The sequence below is a fragment of the Phycodurus eques genome, chromosome 2, assembly GCF_024500275.1.
Source record: "Phycodurus eques isolate BA_2022a chromosome 2, UOR_Pequ_1.1, whole genome shotgun sequence".
Taxonomy (NCBI): Eukaryota; Metazoa; Chordata; class Actinopteri; order Syngnathiformes; family Syngnathidae; genus Phycodurus; species Phycodurus eques.
In genome coordinates this window covers 22,812,830-22,832,483 of record NC_084526.1, presented here as the reverse complement: position 1 = coordinate 22,832,483, position 19,654 = coordinate 22,812,830, and the positions used below count along the sequence as shown (strand labels likewise).

At 39.9% G+C, this 19,654-nt stretch overlaps 1 protein-coding gene across 2 annotated transcripts; it reads left to right on the top strand.

Moving 5' to 3' along the window:
* Nucleotides 1-88: 88 nt before the first annotated feature.
* Nucleotides 89-18,929, top strand: syap1 (synapse associated protein 1). 2 transcript variants are annotated; one of them, XM_061669993.1, is made up of 9 exons: nt 89-490; nt 1,674-1,792; nt 1,863-1,929; nt 5,087-5,154; nt 5,333-5,472; nt 10,914-11,059; nt 14,032-14,081; nt 16,084-16,240; nt 18,481-18,929. In XM_061669993.1, exons 1-9 carry the CDS (start codon nt 280-282, stop codon nt 18,609-18,611), a joined length of 1,089 nt encoding a protein of 362 aa, XP_061525977.1. In that variant the 5' UTR covers nt 89-279; the 3' UTR covers nt 18,612-18,929. The 2 variants fall into 2 exon arrangements, with proteins under 2 accessions (XP_061525977.1, XP_061525976.1); XM_061669992.1 differs by having other exon boundaries at nt 92-490; nt 5,081-5,154.
* The last annotated feature ends 725 nt before the right edge of the window (nt 18,930-19,654 follow it).

Sequence of the window (19,654 nt, the reverse complement as noted above, 5' to 3'; positions counted from 1 at the left end):
CGACAATACAATATTTAATGTGTCCAGATAATCTCAATTGAAGGTTACATTGGTCCATTATCACAAAACTCACAGCGAAGCTGTCATTGCATTCCCCCCCCCCCCGTTAGATGGCACTATAGCCTAGCACCCGACCAATAGAAACAACCGAAGAAAAATCCGGTCAGCGTCTTACTTCCGTGTAGCATTAGCGCCCCCCCCCCCCCCACCTCTCGCTCAAAAACTCAGTTCGAACTAACGTTTTCCCCCCGCCCCCGAAAATCATTGTTTTGGTTGACAATGTTGCGAGGTTTAGGCTCTTGGCTGGGGTTGGAGAACCCGACGGACGCCAACACGTTGGCTGACACGGAGGAGGAGCAGAAGCAGGAGGAAAAAGTGGTGGAAGCTCAAAACGAGGTAAACAAACAGCAAGCAGCAGCTGATGGCCACCATGAAGAAGGAGAAAAAGATGACGTGGAGAGCGAACAGGAGCTCAATAAAGGACTTGGCGGTGAGTTATAGCATTAATTAGATTAGACATTTTAACTCTTATCAAGAAACGGTGTGGTTAAATAATCGGTGGGCGCTTGTTTAACCAGTAACTTGAGTCGTCGTGTGTTTTGTTTTTGAAAGACGTCATCGCCGTTTGCAACAATGGATTACAATTAAATAATTACAATAACTTTATTTATAATAGCGTGTTTACCTAGTGCTTTGACAGACAAACATCGCGTAGTTACTCATGCTGCGTCCATGAACGTTGGATTTATCCCACTCGGATTGAACCAGTTCGACCTCAGCATTCCAGGCGAAATTAAACAACAAATATGTCTGATCGCGATATTGATATTGTTTTTTGTTTTTGTTTTGTATATTTGTAAGTTGTATAGGCTTATATACAATCATAATGTGGTTTATTAATGTCATAAAAGTAATATAAGCATTCCATCCATTTCACCGAAGAAGTTAATGCAGTTAGTAAAGTAGCAATTTTTTTAGGTACATTTATTTTTTTATTATTTAAAGATTCATTTTGCACTGAAAACAGTCACGTATTGTTTGTTGAAAAGTATTGCAATAAAAATTAAGATTTTTCCCAAACGAAGAATAATCGTGATTACGAGATTGATCAAAATAATCGTGATTATTTTTTTGGGCTGTAATCGTGCAGCCCTCATTAGATGTCTCCTTTTTTGCATGATTGAGTATATTCCACTTTAACAAGTTATGTCATATTACGGTGAGAACATAATTTAATTAATATTATTCCAAAAATAGATGTCTTCCCACCATCTTTTATCTATTCAGAAATAAGCCAAATTGTTTTACTGTATATCTCATTGTGCAAGTGCACCCAATGAAGTGTCATACGTGTTTATAAGAAGAAGAATCACCTTTTATTGTCATGAACATACATGCATGCACATTAATTTTTTTCTCTGCATTTAACCTATCACAGTGAACACATACACATGTTAGTGGAACACACTGGAGCAGGGGCAGCTGAAGCGCCCAGGGAGCATTTCAGGGTATCGGTGTCTTGCTCAAGGACACCACGGCCGTGAGTCCGGGGATGTTGGGGGATGGTCCAGTCCGGGTTTTGAACCTAGTTCCCCCACGGTGGCAGGTGATGATCTTAACCATTGCTCCAGGGCTGCCTCCTCTATAAACCTCCTCCTCTCTTCCCTGTCCAGACTTCATCTTCAGTTTTGCGTCCAGCGCAACCAAGAAGATCTCAGAGTCCATGGTAGTGACTGCACAAAGCATTAAGAAGAGCGTCGAGGAGGGAAAGATCGATGGAATTATCGACAAGGTGCACTTATATGCTAATATTTGTATTTTATTATTGCAATTATTAGGCGTCTTTCTTAATTTGTGTGTAGACATTCCTAGGAGACTTCCAGAAGGAGCAAGAGAAGTTTGTCAAGGAAAAGAAGTCCAAAAGATCAGGTGGGAAATAATCTACAATATTTAAAAAATTAAAAATACGAATACAAGCCTTTATTACAGTGCTGTGAGAAAGTATTGGCCCCCTTCTCAAATTCATATATTTTTGCATAGTTTCCCCACTTTAACGTTTAAGATCATTAAACAAATGTAAATATCAAACAACTATAACCCAAATGAACTTAAAATGCTGCTAAATGGGGATTTCATTAATTAAGGGGGAAAAACTATTTAAAGATACCTGGCCTTGTGTGAAAAAGTAATTATCCCCTTTGTTAAATCATGAATTAATTGTGGCTAATCACAATTTGGGGTTAATTTTCACTGGTTACACTCAAGCCTGATTACCTCCAGACTTGTTCAATCAAGAAATCTCTAAAACAGAATCTTTACCTACAAAATCAAGTCGGACAAAGGAGCTTAAAAAGTTGCAACAACACGATCAAAGAAATTCCAGAACAGTTGAGAAATAAAGTACCGTAATTTCTCATATATAATGCCCATTTTCCCCCCCAAGAAAATTGTCACATACATAGGTATAGGAGAAAATGAAAAAGACTTTCACATCTTATAAATGTATCCCGCCATCTAGAGGTTATGAAAAACCTGTTCACATTCATTACAATATGCTACCGCCCCCTCGAGGTTATGAAAAATTGACACTTTCATTCTAGCATGCCACCTAAAAGTTATGAAAGTGTGCCTACACTTTCATTCCAACATGACAGGGGTACATATGACTGTATATATGTGCAATTGTGCTCATAAGTTCACATACCCAGGCAGAATTTGTTAAATATTGTTGTTTTTTAAAATACGACTGATGACTGAACAACAAATTGTCATTAATTTCTTTATGGTTATGTTTTGTTTAATGATAATGCTTTTCTGAAATGCTTGACAGTTTAATTTGAATTTAAAAATAAAATGTGTTTTGCCTGGTCCTTCATGTTTTCTTTAAAGAATTCTGCACCTCTTACAAATTCTGTCTGGGGAAATCAAACATATGAGCACAACTGTGTTTTCTCATTTGCAAAATAAAAGTAGGGCTGTGAATTAGGAAATTAAAGTAAAGTAAATAAAAATAATGTATTATGTGTTAAAATAAAGTTCTTATCTTCAGAATAATTATTTGAAAAAAACTTAACACAATGGAAAAGAAGTACTTCGTGTTTTGATCATATGCATAGCAGCAAAATCATGCATTGTAAAAATGCATTATACATAGGTTGAAGGGTTTTCCAGAGTTTTGAGGTCAACTTTGGGGGTGCGAATTATACATGGGTGCGCATTACACACGATAAATTACAGTAATTGACATATTTTAGTCTGGAAAGGGTTACAAAAGCCATCTATAAAGCTTTAGGGTTTCAGCGAACCATGGGGAGAGCCATTATCCTCACTTGGAGAAAACATGGAACAGTGGTGAACCTTCCCAAGAATGGCCGACATACAAAGATTACACCAAGAGAACAGCAATGACTCATCCAGGAGCCCACAAAGGAACTCAAAGAACTGCAGGCCTCCCTTGCCTCAGTTAAGGTCAGTGTTCATGACACAACAATAAGGAAGTGACTGGGCAAAGTTCCAAGGCAAAAACCACTGCAGACCAAAAAGGACATAAATGCTCGTCTTACTTTTGCGAAAAAAAACACCTGAATGACCCCAAGCTGAAGTACACTTGGGTTCTGCAGCAGGATAATGATTAAATGTTAAAAAAACCACCCCAGCCATTCAACTTCTGAATGGCTTAGAAAACAAAATTAAGGTTTTGGATTGACAGAGTCAAAGTCCAGACTTTAAGCCAATTGAAATGCAATGGCATGACCTAGTGATGGTGAGATGAAGCTTCATAAAGCATCGTAACACTGTTCGAGTCATGGTTCGTTTCTTGATGCTTTATTGCACACGAAACCACCTGCTGGCCATGTGCATAATCAGAGGCAGCTGTATCTTTACCACATACACTATGTGCTACGTTGCATTTTTGCATCTTTTTGGCTCTTGTGAATGACTATGTATTACAAAACAATGTTTGACCTTGTAATTTCCCAAATTAAAGTGTAAAATATATTATTTTTGAACGTATTCTGTTTGCTTAAAATGTTCATCATGACTGGTATGGCAGGTTGTATAATGTTTTTCTGTCACTGGGGAAATGGCAGAGGATTTTGAAAGTGCTTATTTAGAAATAACAGTTTATCATAATTTTTGTGCTAAGTGATTCATTCAAGAGCAAGATTTTTAAATTGGGGCACAGTAATTTCTCCTCTCCCGGTGAGGTTTTATTTTACCTTGCTTTCTGTGAACAAAATAAATACTTTCCCCATGAATAAAATAAGAAAAGGAGAAAAATGCAGTTCTTGATAAACAAAGATAATGGATAAGCTTCAATGATATTTCCTTATGCGGTGCAGTCCTGCTTGGGTTTCTAACTCAGGCGACCACCATAACCCCGGCTGAGAGTACAACACCTGCTGGGCTATTAGACCAGGGTCCCATCTTAACGGCCGACAGCCTCTTTCCAAGGATTCCAAACTGAGCTGACCGCAACTATATAAAAACCCAAAATTTGAATGGCGCCTGCATGAGGGATTTAGATTGCTGTCAAACCTCGCGGCAAACCTTGAAGCGCTCCCCAAATCGGTCATGTGGTATAGCCGGGCACCGAGGCTTCGGACGTCATGAAGCAAGCCTCGATACGCGCTTTGCGGAAACACCCCCTCATTACTCGACACACGCCTCGAAGACTCTGCACATCTCGTAACATCACTAGCATGACCTGAAAAAGGCATTTCATGCTCAAAAACCCTCCATTTTTGCTGAATTAAACAATGCTGCAAGCAAGTGTGGGCCAAAATATCTCCACAGAGATGAAAAAGACTCATTGCCAGTGATAGAAATTGCTTGATTTCAGTTGTTGCTGCTGAGGATGCCCCGACCATTTATTAGATTTAGGGGGCCATTACTTTTTCACACAGGGCCAGGTAACTTTTGTTTTTTTTCCTTAATAAATGAAGTCACCATTTAAAAACGGCATTTTAAGTTTACTTGGGTTGTGGGGAAACTATGCCAAAATACAAAAATTTGAGAAGGGGACCAATAGTTTTTCACGGCACTGTATGTGATGTAATTTACTGGCATGTGTGTCCAGAAGCAGCAGTTCCTCCCTGGGTGGGCTACAATGAGGAGGAGACTATCCAGCAGCAAATCCTCGCCCTCTCAGCTGTGAGTAACATTACATTTATATAAAAAAGTGTTGATATGCACGTGTCATGATAAATGCGATGGCTCCTGTCACCATTTATTTAAGACAACCAGGACCTTGCACAATAAAAATAAACACAAAGAATAAAAGTAATCCACAAAAAAAGATACACATATAAGTGTTGTTTTCCACATTCAGGACAAGCGTAATTTCCTGCGTGACCCTCCAGCTGGCGTGCAGTTCCACTTTGACATGGAGCAAATGTTTCCTCTGGCTGCTGTCATGCTGGAGGAGGACCAACTTCTCAACCGCATGCGCTTTGACCTGGTGCCCAAACAGTCAGTACCTATCTATTTGTGTGCGTGTTATGAGGAAAAATGTTTTTACTTTCAAAGGAAAAAAGTTGAGTTTACAAAATTGATGAGGAAACAAAAAAAAGGTGATCTTTATTTGACAAATGAATGGGAATTTATGAGATTCATCAGAAATTTTATATGAAAAATTGTTTGGTTTTGTGTGCAGAAATTTGTAATTTTATGTGAAATTGTAATTTGGAGGAGAAACTTGTAATTCTTCGAGAGGTTTGTTACCTGAATTGTTTTTGAAAAATTTTCTGCGGAAAGGGTATTTTTACAAGATTTTTTATTTGACAGAAAAGGTTTCTTAGAATTTCCTGTTGTCAATGAAAACAATTCCAATTTTACAAGAAAATCATTTGTTGTGTTTTACTATTCATTTAAAGAATTACATTGTACATGAACAAAGTTTACATTTTGTGAGAAAAACTTTCTACAATAATTTGGGTTGTATTTTAAGAGGAAAAAGTTAACATTTTACAACCAAAGTTAATATTTTATCTGAAAAATGTAAAGTTTTACAAGTTACACTTTGATGAGACGAAATTAGATTTCATTTAACAAGAAAAAAGGTTTCTGAGTGTTAATTTTTTTGGGGTATTTTGCATGAAAAAAGTAAAGTTTGTATTTTAAAATAATTAAACCTATTGACAACTGGACTTGTAAATCTACAAGGAACACCTACATTTTTAACATGTAAAGTTTCCATTTTCATGAGGCAAAAGTGAATATTTTACAAAAGTTAATTTTAAAACAAAAGTTAGAATTTGATTGCAAAAAAATAGTTTACAACTAAAGTTATATATATTTTTTTTGGATGAGAAAGTTTGTCTAAAAATAATGTAAAAATAAAATAATGTGACTATTACCTTTCAAGGGACGGTGGTCGACAGGTGAGCACATCTGCCTCACAGTTCTGAGGGCACGGGTTCAAATCCGGCCTTGCCTGTGTGGAGTTTTCATGTTCTCCCCGTGCCTGCGTGGGTTTTCTCTGGGTACTCCAGTTTTCTCTGGGTACTCCAGTTTTCCTCCCACATGCATGGTACGACCAGTTCGGGGTGTACCCCGCCTCTCTCCCAACGTCAGCTGAGATAGGTGCCAGCACACCTGCGACCCAAGTGTGGATAAGCGGTTCAGAAAATGGATGGATTTCTTTTCAAATTTAAATGAAAAAGGTTTAACAAGAAAAAAGTTACATTGTATAAAAAAAAGTTTGGTTTACGCCAACAGCGTTTCAATTTTATGAGACTTGTTTTTCATTTGAGAACGAAAGTATGCAATATTCATTTATTATTTCATGAGGAACATTTATTGAGGCTTAAAATGCCCAAACAAGTTAGTGACCACCATCATGTGTCTGTGTGGTTTTACAGTGGGAGGAAGAAGTATGTGGACCTTTTGAAATTTCTTCAATTTCTCTTTAAATTGGTCTTAAAATGTAGTCTGACCTTCATCTAAATCACAAGCGTAAACAGTCTGCTTAAACTCGGGATGTCCCAATCTTAAATTTGAGATCAGAAATTGGTCCGATGTCAGCAAAAAAAATAAAAAATCGGATCTTCCATCCATCCATTTTCTGAGCCGCTTCTCCTCACTCGGGTCGCGGGCGTGCTGGAGCGTATCCCAGCTATCATCGGGCAGGAGGCGGGGTACACCCTGAACTGGTTGCCAGCCAATCGCAGAGCACATACAAACAAACAACCATTCGCACTCACATTCACATCTACGGGCAATTTAGTTTCTCCAATTCATGCATGTTTTTAGGATGTGGGAGGAAACCTGAGTGCCTAGAGAAAACCCACGCAGGCACGGGGAGAACATGCAAACTCCACACAGGCGGGGCCGGGGATTGAACCCGGGTCCTCAGAACTGTGAGGCTGACGCTCGAACCAGTCGTCCACCGTGCCGGCAGGATCGGATCAAATCTCAAATTTTACCACCCACATACCTTATCACATACTGTTTCCTGCTCTGCTCCAGCACTTTCATCCAGCAGCGCCCACGTGATCACAACAATAGGGTGATAAAGTGCAAACATAGTAGCAAGAAGAGTGAATTTTGATTGCTTAAAGTCATTTATTTGACACACTAGTTGAAATTCACTCAAAAACTAAACACTCAATAAAATAATTAGACCTATTGAATGTTAAAATACATCAAAAACTTTGTGTTTTCGTTCGCTTTGTGTTCAGAAAAATCGCTAGATCAAAGCTAACACACAATGAATGAAAAACACCATTCGCGAGCTAATGAAAATTAACATTGAACTCGTGGTACTTGTCTCTCAAAATAATGAATATTGGTACACAAACGCTGTATAAACTTATACAAAATGGCAATATAATGGTACACTCAAGCATATGTTCTTGTGAAAAAACGAGTTCGATTGAAAATATTCCATCGTAACTTCTCCTTTGTTACTTGCAAGTGTGATCTCATTGCGAGCACAATACTGCCCCTCAAAGGTCAAGATGTGCACAGCAGGAACAGCGAATAAAACTTTACACCAGATACATTGCCACCGCACGTGGAGAAAGCAAATGCTCTTCCCACCATATACTGACAGTAAAATAATAACTGAATTGAATTTGAATTATTTTGCATTTTAAAAGTATAATTTGTATCTATTTATTGAGATTATTTTTCATGGTTTTGTAATTTATTTTTTATTTAATCTATTCAAATGCAGGATATATGTAAAGCTGTGGTTATGTTGCAATTTAAACATATTTTTTGTTATTTTGTTTAATTTTTTTTTTTTTTTTGTTATTATTGTTATCTTTCAGGATTTTCTAATATAAATTGTATTTATTTTATTCAATTGTAGTACATTCCTATGTTTAAAGTTACTTTTTAGAATCCATTGGTTAATAATAAATGGGTCTACTGTTGAGGATTATAGTTCTATGTTTGAGTAATATCACTTGATCAAGCCTTTTCTAACATTCCATACTAATTAGTAAAGTATGTATGATTATTGCTGATGTCTGATCAGACCAATATCGGTATCGGCCAAAAGTCAAGGCTGCAATATCAGTATCGGATCGGAATTGAAAAAGTTGGATCAGTATAACTTAAACTAATACCACACGAGCAATTACGTGTTTTCATATTTTTATAGAGCATAGCATGTAAACATTCACAGGACAGGGCGGAAACACTTAGTTAATACTTGGATTTAATAACTGGTTGATTCTCCTTTGGCAGCAATAACCTCAACTAAACCTTTCCTGTAGTTGCAGATCAGATGTGCACAATGATCAGGATGACATTTGGACCATTCCACTTTAACAAACTCTTGCAGTTCAACAAGATTCCCGGGATGTCTCGTTTGAATAGGTCTCTTGAGGTCATACCACAGCATCTCAATCCAGTTGAGGTCAGGACTTTGACTGGGCCACTCCAGAGCACATATTTTCTTCTTCTGAAGCCATCCTGTTGGTGATTTGCATCTGTGTTTCGGATCATTGTGATTGTCCTGTTGCAACACCCATCCTCTTTTGAGCATCAACTGTTGGACAAATTGCTTCAAGGTCTTTTGCAAAATATCTTGATAAACTTGTGAATTCATTTTTCCATTGATGATAGCAAGCTGTACATGCCCTAAGGTAGGGAAGCACAACCATACCGTAATGCTCCCTCCTCCATGCTTCACAGTTGGGAGAAGGTTTTCATGTTGGTGTGCTGTGCCATTTTTCCTCTACATATGGTGGTGTGTGTTCCTCCCAAACAATTCAACTTTGGTTTCATCCATCCACAGAATATTTTGCCAGTAGTGCTGTGTAATATCCAGGCGCTCTTTAGCATTCTACAAATGTGCAGCTTGGTTTTTTTATTTTTATTTTATTTTTTAGACAAGAATGGCTTCCTGCTTTGTCTTCTCCCATGAACCGTTCTTGTTTAATGTTTTACGTATGGTAGATTTGTCAACAGAGAGGTTGGCATGTGAAGTAATTTCTGTAAGTCTTCAGCTAACACTTTTATTTTATATATATATATTTTTTTTTTTACCTAATTAAGTATTCTGAGGCAGCATGGTGGACGACTGGTTAGCACATCTGCCTCACAGTTCTGAAGACCCGGATTCAAATCCAGGCCGGCCTGTGTGGGTTTTTTCCGGGTACTCCTGTTTCATCCCACATCCCCAAAACATGCATGGTAGTTTTAATTTAAGACTCTAAATTGCCCGTAGGTGTGAATGTGAGTGTGAAGGGTTTTTTGTTTATATGTGCCCTGCGATTGACTGACGACCAGTTCAGGGTGTACCCCGCCTTTTGCCCAAAGATAGCTGGGATAGGCTCCAGCATGCCTGCTACCCTAGTGAGGATAAGCGGTACGGAAAATGGATGGTTGGATGAGCACTCTGCGCTGTGGTCTTCCAGGCATCTTTACAGGGTGGCCACTCCATGGAAGAGAAGCAACACTGCTGAACGTTTCTCTAGTTATAGAAAATGTGTCTAACCGTGGACTGATGAACATCAAGACTTTTAAATATTTTTGTAACCTTTTTGTCAGGTTCAAACAACCTAGAACATTTAATAAATAATAAACAAGGAAGGAAGACGAGACTGGTTCTTTTACTCGTGAGGAGAACGGACAGAGTTGTACGCAGTTACAACATCCTAGCGCTCTGAGCACACTCTGCCGAGCGCTCTCTTTTTATTTCCTTAGGGTGGTTCCTAGTTGCACAGACGTGGCTGCTGCTATCTTGAGATAAGGGCACACACAGCAGCAACGTGAAACAATCACAGATATGACTCATTGTGCAGATGATAATGCAGATGTGTTCTTCTTCGGCGGTGATAGTTACAACCTTTGACCGCAAAATGTTCCAGCCGCTATCTTTTTGATGAGGGCACAGTCCGCTTCACAGACAACTTCAACTTTCATGATACATTAAACATTATACTGCTGAATGAATCCTTTGCCACAGGATTAGAGTAAACATGAGATAATTTATGTACATTTATTCTAACACTTTTCCAGCTTTATACAAGTCAACAATCGTAGGTTCTGAGAGCTCTTTTGCGCGAGACATGGTGCTTATTAGGCAAAGCTTCTTGACGAGAGAATTCTCAACTGGTGTGTGTTTTCTAGTCGCCAGAGCAGCTTTAATCCACACCTTGACTCATTTATTGGACTCATGGACACCTACGTGTGATTACTTCTTGGACAATCCATAATTTAGCAGTTCACTTACTTCTTTGTCCTGTGAATGTCTACGTCATTTTCTATAAAAATATGAAGACACAATTGTTTGCGTGGTTATAGTTTAAACAGACTCTATGTGCTTGTGATTTAGATGAAGATTAGACCACATTTTATTACTAATTTATGCAGAAATTTAAACAATTCCAAAGGGTCCACATACTTTTTCCTCCCACTGCATGTGTTTCCATGTTTTGTTTTGTTTCGATTGACAGTGTGAAGGAGGAAGTGTTCTGGAGGAACTACTTCTACCGCGTGTCACTCATCAAGCAGTCGGCGCAGCTGACTGCGCTGGCGGCCCAGCAGCAGCAGCAGAAGAAGGGTGACGATGGCGTCTCACCCAATGATGTCGTCTTATCGGGTATTTCATTTACATGAATGACATTACGCTTGTTTGCATATACAGTCCCCTCCAAAAGTATTGGAATGGCAAGGTCAATTTGTTTGTTTTTTATTGTATACTGAAGACATTTGGGTTTCAGAACAAAAGCTATGAGACAAAAGTTCATGATTTCAGCTTTTATTTCAAAGTATTTACGTCTAGATGTGTTAAACAACTCGGGACAGAGCACCTTTTGTTTGAAGCCACCCACTTATCAAGTGAGCAAAAGTATTAGAACGTGACTGATGGGTGTTTCTAGTTGCTCAGATGTTGTCTTTTAGATTGATTGCTTAAACATTAGATAGTGCTTGTTTTTGGCTTTGGGTTTCATCTGTGAAAACTGCATTTGCTGTTAACCAAACATGAAGACCAGAAAGCAGTCTATGGGAGAAAAGCAAAGCATTTTCACGCTGAGAGAAGAGGGAAAATTGATCAGCGCTATTGCACAAACTTTGGGCATAGCCAATACAACAATTTGGAATGGTCTGAAAAAGAGAAACTACTGGTGTACTGAGCAACAGACATCGAACAGGTCGGCCAAGGGTATCAACACCAGTCGGTGACATCACTGCCAACCTCCACAGGGCAGGGGTTTAGGTATCACAATCCACAGTTCGAGGTTTTCAACAGAAGACGTATACATACCACAACATGCAAACCACTCATCACCAAAAAGAATCGGAAGGCCAGATTGGATTTTGCAAAGTAGAAGAAAGGAACCAAAAAGGTTTTGGAACAAAGTTTTATGGACTGTTGAGACCAAGATTAGCCTCTGTCAAAGTGATAGAAAGTCCAAAGTATGGCGAAATCAAGGCTCTCCTTATGATCCAAAACACACAAGCTCATCTGTGAAGCATGGTGTAGATAATGTCATGGCCTGGGCTTGCATGGCTGCTTCTGGAACGGGCTCACTAGTCTTTATTGATGGTAGCAGGAGAATGAATTATGAGGTCTACAAAACCATTTTGTCTGGCAATTTACAGAAAAATGCATCCAAACTAATTCGGAGAAGCTTCAACATGCAACAAAGACAATGACCCAAAACACACGGCCATGACAGCAAAGTGGAAGGTCTTAGACTGCCCAAGTCAATCACTGGACCTTAACCAAATAGAGCATACATGTTATCTCCTGAAGGGAGAAACCCCCAGAAACAAACAAGAACTGAAAGAGGGTGCAGTAAAAACCTGGATAAGCATTTCAAATGAAGAATGCCACAGTCTAAGTCAATGGGTTGCAGGCTTGATGCAGTTAGTGCAAGGGTTATGCCACCAAATATTAAATGTTGACTTTAAGTTTGTGTTACGTTTGCGCAAGTTTCGTTAAGAAGAACAAATCTTTTTAGTGAACGAACTGAACTGAATCAGTTTATGAAATGATTCGTTCTTTTAGCTTGGCCACCGTGAAGCGAGCGAGTCGGCTGGTAGCGGAAACGGAACTGTTGAAGCGTTCTGTCACTCACTTCTGAATCTTCGGCGAATGACCAATGAGCAGCCAGCGTGCAGTCGGGGGCGGGACTTCATTAAATGTACTGCCATGTGATTTGCAATTCGCCAACGTTGTCACTCACTTCGTCGAATGACCAATGAGTAGCCAGCGTCAGGCAGCGCCATGCAAGTGGGGAAGGGACTTAAGTGAACTGAGCGACTCGTTCAGTGAACTGGTTTGCTGAGGAACTGAAAAGCGATTCGTTCAGGGGAGGGGCTTAAGTGAACTGAGTGATTTGTTCAGTGGACTGGTGTACTGAGGAACTGAAGAGTGATTCGTTCGTGGAACTTATCGTTGGCGATCCATTAGACACGAGTGATTTGTTCGTGGAACTTCTTCGTTTGTGATCTGCTAAGGAGCGATGTACTAGTACAATGAGTGATTCGTTTGCGTATTACGCAGTGAACGTACCCATGAGTGATTTTAACCGCAAATCCTGACGTCCTCGCGGGGATAGCTTGCGCTAGCAGCCGTTTCTTCAAGCTAATGGCTAATGTTGAGTCAGTCAAGCACATGAAAACAAGCACACATATTTAAAATAAATGTGAATCAATAATAAATGTTTTTACGTACACACACATATAATTTACTCTGTCTCTAACGTGATTATTAAAGCTTTTTATTTCATAATATTAATAATAACAACGCATTAAACTTCTGTAGCGCTTCTCAAGACACTCAAAGCCGCTTTCCACTAATCAGATGACAATAAGTTAGGTGAGCGAGCAGGAAGCCAGGCTGGCGGAGGGTGGTGTCAGCGATGCTGTCCCCACCGCAGTGGAATGCAAGAAAAGTCACGCCGGCTGGCGAGAGCCGAGCTGGGCGTCAGGGGACGCGGAAGGATGGTCGGTAGATGAGCTCGCTGCACGCATGTTCACGAGTCACAACCGAAGCTGGGTGTTCGAGAGCTTGCTGAGCAAGAGATACAGTAGATACGTGATCATTTAGCCAAAGTTTTTTTTAATTTTTTTTTTTTTATATTTAAATAATCTCCCCACCTTTCCTAGTTTATACAATACACGACAACAACAACGCATAGTCCTTCGGTGAATGTGTTGAGTGAACGTGAACCTCAGGGATGGATCATTAAAGGAATGAGGAAGCATTGAATGATTTTGTGAAAAAGAACTGAACAATTCGGTGAACAAATCTTTTGAACGACTCTTTAATGAACTGATTCGAATGATTCAGTACACTCAAAAGAACTGCCGTGCTCATCGCTACTTTAAGTTAATTTGTCTGTTCCAATATTTTCAAACAAACAAAAGGTGTTTTAACACGTAGATGTAAAGACCATGAAATAAAATAGAAATCTAAACTTTTGTCTCATATTCATCTTCTGATCTGAAACCCAAATGTCTTCAGTATACAACAAAAACAAAGGAATTGCCATAGCCGTTCCAATACTTTTGAAGGGGACTGTATGCTAATCCTCATTGCTGCTCTGTTTATTGTCCTCGCAGACAACGTCAGGCCCAAAACGCCGCCTGTTCCCATCAGTGACAAACAGAAGGTAGGATGCAAGACAAACTTAAGACAATAGGGTTTTTTAGATGAGTTATTCTCAAACCTTTTGCCCCAAGCTACCTCAAGCAATACTTGGCTCTTCATGTGCCACCATTATGAGCAACATTAAAATATAGTAGTATAGTAGGCCTAAACGTTAATAAAGAACAAGGCACGTTTTATTTTTTAAAAGTGTATTTAATTTTATTGCATAGATAATTTTACACTTGAAACTATGTGAGTCCCAGGATGCACATGTCTGGAAACAGAGTCTCAGCCCTAGAACAATCCAATTTATCATCACGGAATACAGATACAGTAATCCTCCGCTTAATCATGGTTCTTACTTAGCTGTCCTGGTATATTGCAGATATTTATTACAGTTGTTACTCTATTTTTAACACTACACAATATTTATTCATTGCTCTCGCTTTCAATATATGCCTTTATTTTTCTTATTTTTTTAGGACAATATATTTTCCCATAAACTATCACGGAAAACAATAGTATTGTTGTTTTTTATGGCACTGATATGGTGATATTAAAGCATAATAATTCAAGAACATCCTTTTTAAGAACAGTTAACTCAAAAGAATATTTTGAACATTGGCATTGTAATGTAGTACAATACATAAAACATCTTAGATAAATTAAAAATATAAATAAAACACTCGGGCTCTCTCCACAAAAATTGCACTGAACAAATATTAAACATTTGGCACAGTGGTATAAACGGCCATTAATGCCTTAACAGGCAATATGCTGCCAACCGAGTTTCCAGTTGGTTTAAAAAAAATGCAAAGTATAGCAACATTAATAACAGCACAAGTAGATCAAAGCAACCTGGTTTGACTCAAGATTTGTACTACCGTATTTTCACGATCATCAGATGGGCTGCGATTGGCTGGCAACCAGTTCAGGGTGTAGCCCGCCTCCTGCCCGATTATAGCTGGGATAGGCTCCAGCACGCCCGCGACCCTAGTGAGGAGAAGCGGCACAGAAAATGGATGGATGGATGGGTTATATGGACTGACGAGATGAAAGTTGAGCTATTTGGAAGGTGTGTGTCGCGTTACAGCTTGTGTAAATATAGCACAGAAATTCTGAAAAAAACATGTTACCAGCAGTAGTAGGGCTGCTTGCTCCTTCAGGACCTGGACAACTTGCTGTGATTGATGGAACCATGAGCTCTGCTCTTTAACACAAAATCCTGAAGGAGAATGTTCAGCCATCAGTTTGTGACCTCAAGCTGAAGCGCACTTGGGTTCTGCAGCAGGCTAAAGATCCAAAACACACCAGCAAGTCAACTTCTGAATGGCTTAAGACAAAATGAAGGTTTTGGTGTGGCCTAGTCAAACTCCAACTTGAAATGCGGAGGCATGACCTGAAAAAGGATGTTCATGCTCGAAAACCCTCCATTTTTTTCTGAATTCAAACAATTCTGCAAGGAAAAGTAGGCAAAAATATCTCCACAGAGATGTGAAAGACTTATTGCCAGTTATAGAAAATGCTTGATTTCAGTTGTTTCTGCAGAGGATGGCCCAACCAGTTAATAGGTTTAGGGGGCCGTTACGTTTTCTCACAGTGCCAGGCAACTTTGAACAGTTTGTTTTTCCACTTGATAAATGAAATCACAATTTAAAAACAGCGTTTTAAGTTAACTTGGGTTATATTTGTCTGATATTTACATTTTTTTGATGATCTACTATGCAAAAATATACGAATTTGAGAAGGAAATTAAAACGATATGAAACTTCCTGTACTTTGGCTATAGGTGTACCATAGGACTGAATGTAGGACTTCGTGTGCACCGCACTTTGAGAAACACTGTTTTAGACAATACTCAGGCCTAATAGGATGGAAGAAAGTCTGAATTCTGCAGGGGAAAAATGTCGCTGTAGCTTTTTTCCTTGTAAAATGTTTACTCCTCAAACATTAAAAATCAAGGGTTCTTGCTCTTGACGTGTGTGTGTGTGTGTGTGTGTGTGGGTCTGCGGGTGGTCCCTCAGCCCACTCTGGAGGAAGACTTTTCAATCTCCACCAGTCCCGGCGTCGGCGAATTTGTGAGCGACGCCTTCGACTCGGCGGCCATCGACCGCGAGGACCTGCAGAAGGGAATGGAGCAGCTGGTGCTCGACAAGAAGGACAGCGCCCCTTCAGCTGACGGTAAGTCTTAAGTATTTCAATACAAATTGTCGTTGCGCCAGATGTGACAGAGAAAGGCCTCCCTGGTCGCAAGTCAATCGCAGGGCACATAGTATAGATGCTTTCACCCTGAAGGACTACTTACAGAGATTTGAGTGAAGCTAGCTAGCTACTGTTTTTGGAATGTGTGAGGAATTACCCACAGAAAACCCGTACGAGCACGAAGAGAATATGCAAACCCCACACAGGAAGGCCAGAGCCTGGATTAAAGTCCTCAACCTCAGAACTGTGAGGCGGGTGTGCTAACAACTTGCCCACCGTCCTGCATTTACAGCCACTTAAAATAAATTAACACCTCCCAAAATAGACACCTTCCTTCCCCCATCAGGATAGAAATTGGTAATATTGAAGTGACGGCACAATAAACTGGTTAATTTATTGTGAAATTGAATTTTATTGTAGTATTTTAAATTTTGCGCTATGCCAAGATCCATCACTTAAGACAAAGGCCTCCCTTTTCCCGTTAAGAAAAACTGTAGTAATGAAGTAATGTCATTCATAAATGGGCCGGAATTTGATTTTTGTAAATGCATATTTAAAAATTCCGCTGTGCCCGCTGGGCTGCCTGTCCACTTGAAGGGACAATATAGACCCTTTCCAAAAAATTTGAATATCATGGAAAAGTTTATTTATTTCCATAATTCCATTCAAAACATTAAACTTTCATAGATTATAGATTCAGGGCCCACAATTTAAGCAATTTCAAGTATTAATTTCTTTATTTTTACATAATTTGGGCTTACAGTTCATAAAACCCATGAAATCAGGAATTCAAAAAAACTAGAAGACTGTGAAGAAATCAGCCCAAATTTTGCAGGCCATAAATGTTTTGAACTCAGTGTCACACACTAATCATCTAATAAACTCAAAGCACCTGCACAGGTTTTCCCACTTGTCATGAAATTGCTTCAGTTTGGTTCAATTGTCTCAGTTGGGTTAAATATGGAGAATACTGCAGACTTGACAACGGGCCAGAAGACCATCATTGATACCCTCCATAGGATGGTTAAACCACAAACGTTCATAGCTAAGGAGGCTGGCTGTTCACAGAGTGCCGTGTCCAAGCTTATCAATAGAAAGTCTCATGGAAGGACAAAATGTTGCAGGAGAAGTACCACCAGCAAAAGAGATGACCGTGGGGCCTCAGCGGATTATCAAACAGAAGATTGAAGAATCTAGCAGAGATTAAGAAAGAGTGAAATGAGGCAGGAGTCACATCTTAAAAAACCACCACATTCAGACGCATCCAGGAGATGGGCTACAACTGGCGGGTTCCTCGGGTCAAGCCACTTCTGAGCCACATAGGAAGCGTCTCAACTGGGCCAAGGAGAAGAAGGACTGGACTGTTGGCCAGTGGTCCGAGGTCCTCTATTCTGATGAAAGTAAAGTGTGCCTGTCATTCGATAATCAAGGTCCAAGGGGATGGAGGAAGACAGGTGAAGAACAGAACCCAAGCTGCTTGAGGTTCAGTGTGAAATATCCACAGTCAGTCATGATTTGGGGTGCAATGTCCAGTGCAGGTGTTGGTAAACTCTGCTTTCTTCAATCCAAGGTCACCGCAAAAGTCGACCAGAATGTTTTAGAGGACTTCATGATTCCTTCTACTGAGGATCTGTGTGGAGATAGATTTCATTTTCCAGCAGGACCTGGCCCCTGCCCATACCGCCAGAAGCACCAAAACCTACTTCGATGCCCATGCCATCACAGTGCTTGACTGGCTGGCCAACTTGCCAGATCTAAACCCCATTTGAGAATCTATGGGGTATTATCAAGAGGAAAATGAGGGGCACCAGACCCCCCCAAAAAAAGAAGAAATCTGGGCTTCCATAACTCCCAGGTAATGCCACGGGCTGATTGGCTCAATGCCACGGCGCATCGAGTCAGAGATTAAAGCAAAGGGATTCCCAACAAAGTATTGAAGAACATATCGTTTTGAAAGTACCATATTTTATTCACTCTATGTGACCCTAATTTCTTTCTTTTTTTCCTACAAAAACTGAGACGTAAATGGTGATTTCTTCACAGTATTCTATACTTGAAATTGTTTCAATAGTGGGCCCTGAATCTATAATCTATGAAAGTTAACTTTAAACTTTAACTTTAAAGATTTTTTGGGAAAGGGTCTATATACAGTTTTTACACTGCTAGCAATGCAGCTTCATTTCATGACATATCATATGATATTAACTTCTTTGTGGCAGAGGAGCAGTCAGACTGGGAGAAAGACCTCCAGCAGGAGCTCCAGGAATACGAGGTGGTGGCCGAGTCAGACAACAGAGACGAGCAGTGGGACCAGGAAATCGAAAAGATGCTACAGGCGCACGACACCTAAAGCATGCCACGGTACAGCCGCCACTCTTTTTCAAATGGACACTTAAATGTAAACATTCAATGGATGAAGGACAAGTTGAGATTTTATACAAAGAGGGCCTGTTGTCACCTCTGATGGGAAATGTATTGTAATGAGATAGAGATGGCGCTAAGGGGCGCTCATGTGTAAACAATCTCAACTGGATCGCATCACAGATGAAACTTTTTTTTCTTCTTTTCCTTTCCACGTATCTTGTACAGTCAGAACACTTTATTAGCTATCGAACAGATGCTTCAAATGTAAAATTGAAATATGTGAATAAAAACACTTAAAATCCCATTTGTGGAAGCATCCCTTCAATAAGCATGTTCTTCTTTCTGTAACTGAAGGTAATAGCCTTAACAGTTTGTATTGCTATTTTATGTTTAAAATATTTATTGTGAATAATATTTGAAAAATACAATATATTTTTAAAACTAAAGCATATTTTGTTGGGGGATGTGATTGAGGGACAGCATGTGGACGTAAAGGGGGTCAGTCTTGGTGCTTTCGTTTTATGCAACGCCGCCATCTATCCATCCGGGCAAGGACTACCGTGGCGCAGCAATTTCCGGCGGATTACAAGGAAAAGCTGGCCATCTTCCGCTCCTACTGCAGTAAAAAGATTGCCGACAAATACATCCAGCCCAACCACATCACCATCATGGACGAACGAGGTGCCACTCACTTTCGACATCCCGATGTAGAGAAGAAGGGGACCACCACGGTAGCGATACGCACAATGGGGCACGAGAAGTCAGCTTTTACTGTTGTGCTTGGTTGCCATGGTAATGGACAGAAACTGCCACCTATGGTGATTTTTAAGTGGAAGACGTTGTCTAAAGAAAAGTTTCCAGCCGAAGTCATCGATAAGGCCAATCAAAAGGGCTGGATGGACAAGGAGAAAATGAGAGCGTGACTGAGTGAGGTGTACCTAAAGAGGCCGATGTTTTTTCTCCACGCGTCACCGTCCCTGTTGATCTGTGACTCCATGCGCGGCCATCTCACAGCCGCTGTGAAAAACC

Bases quoted from the DNA above. Each gene is read 5' to 3' on its own strand.
- syap1 (XM_061669992.1), top strand. From the start codon at position 280: ATGTTGCGAGGTTTAGGCTCTTGGCTGGGGTTGGAGAACCCGACGGAC. The intron at 1,793-1,862 runs GTGCACTTATAT...ATTTGTGTGTAG, and splicing joins TCGATGGAATTATCGACAAG to ACATTCCTAGGAGACTTCCA. The intron at 16,241-18,480 runs GTAAGTCTTAAG...TCTTTGTGGCAG, and splicing joins CAGCGCCCCTTCAGCTGACG to AGGAGCAGTCAGACTGGGAG.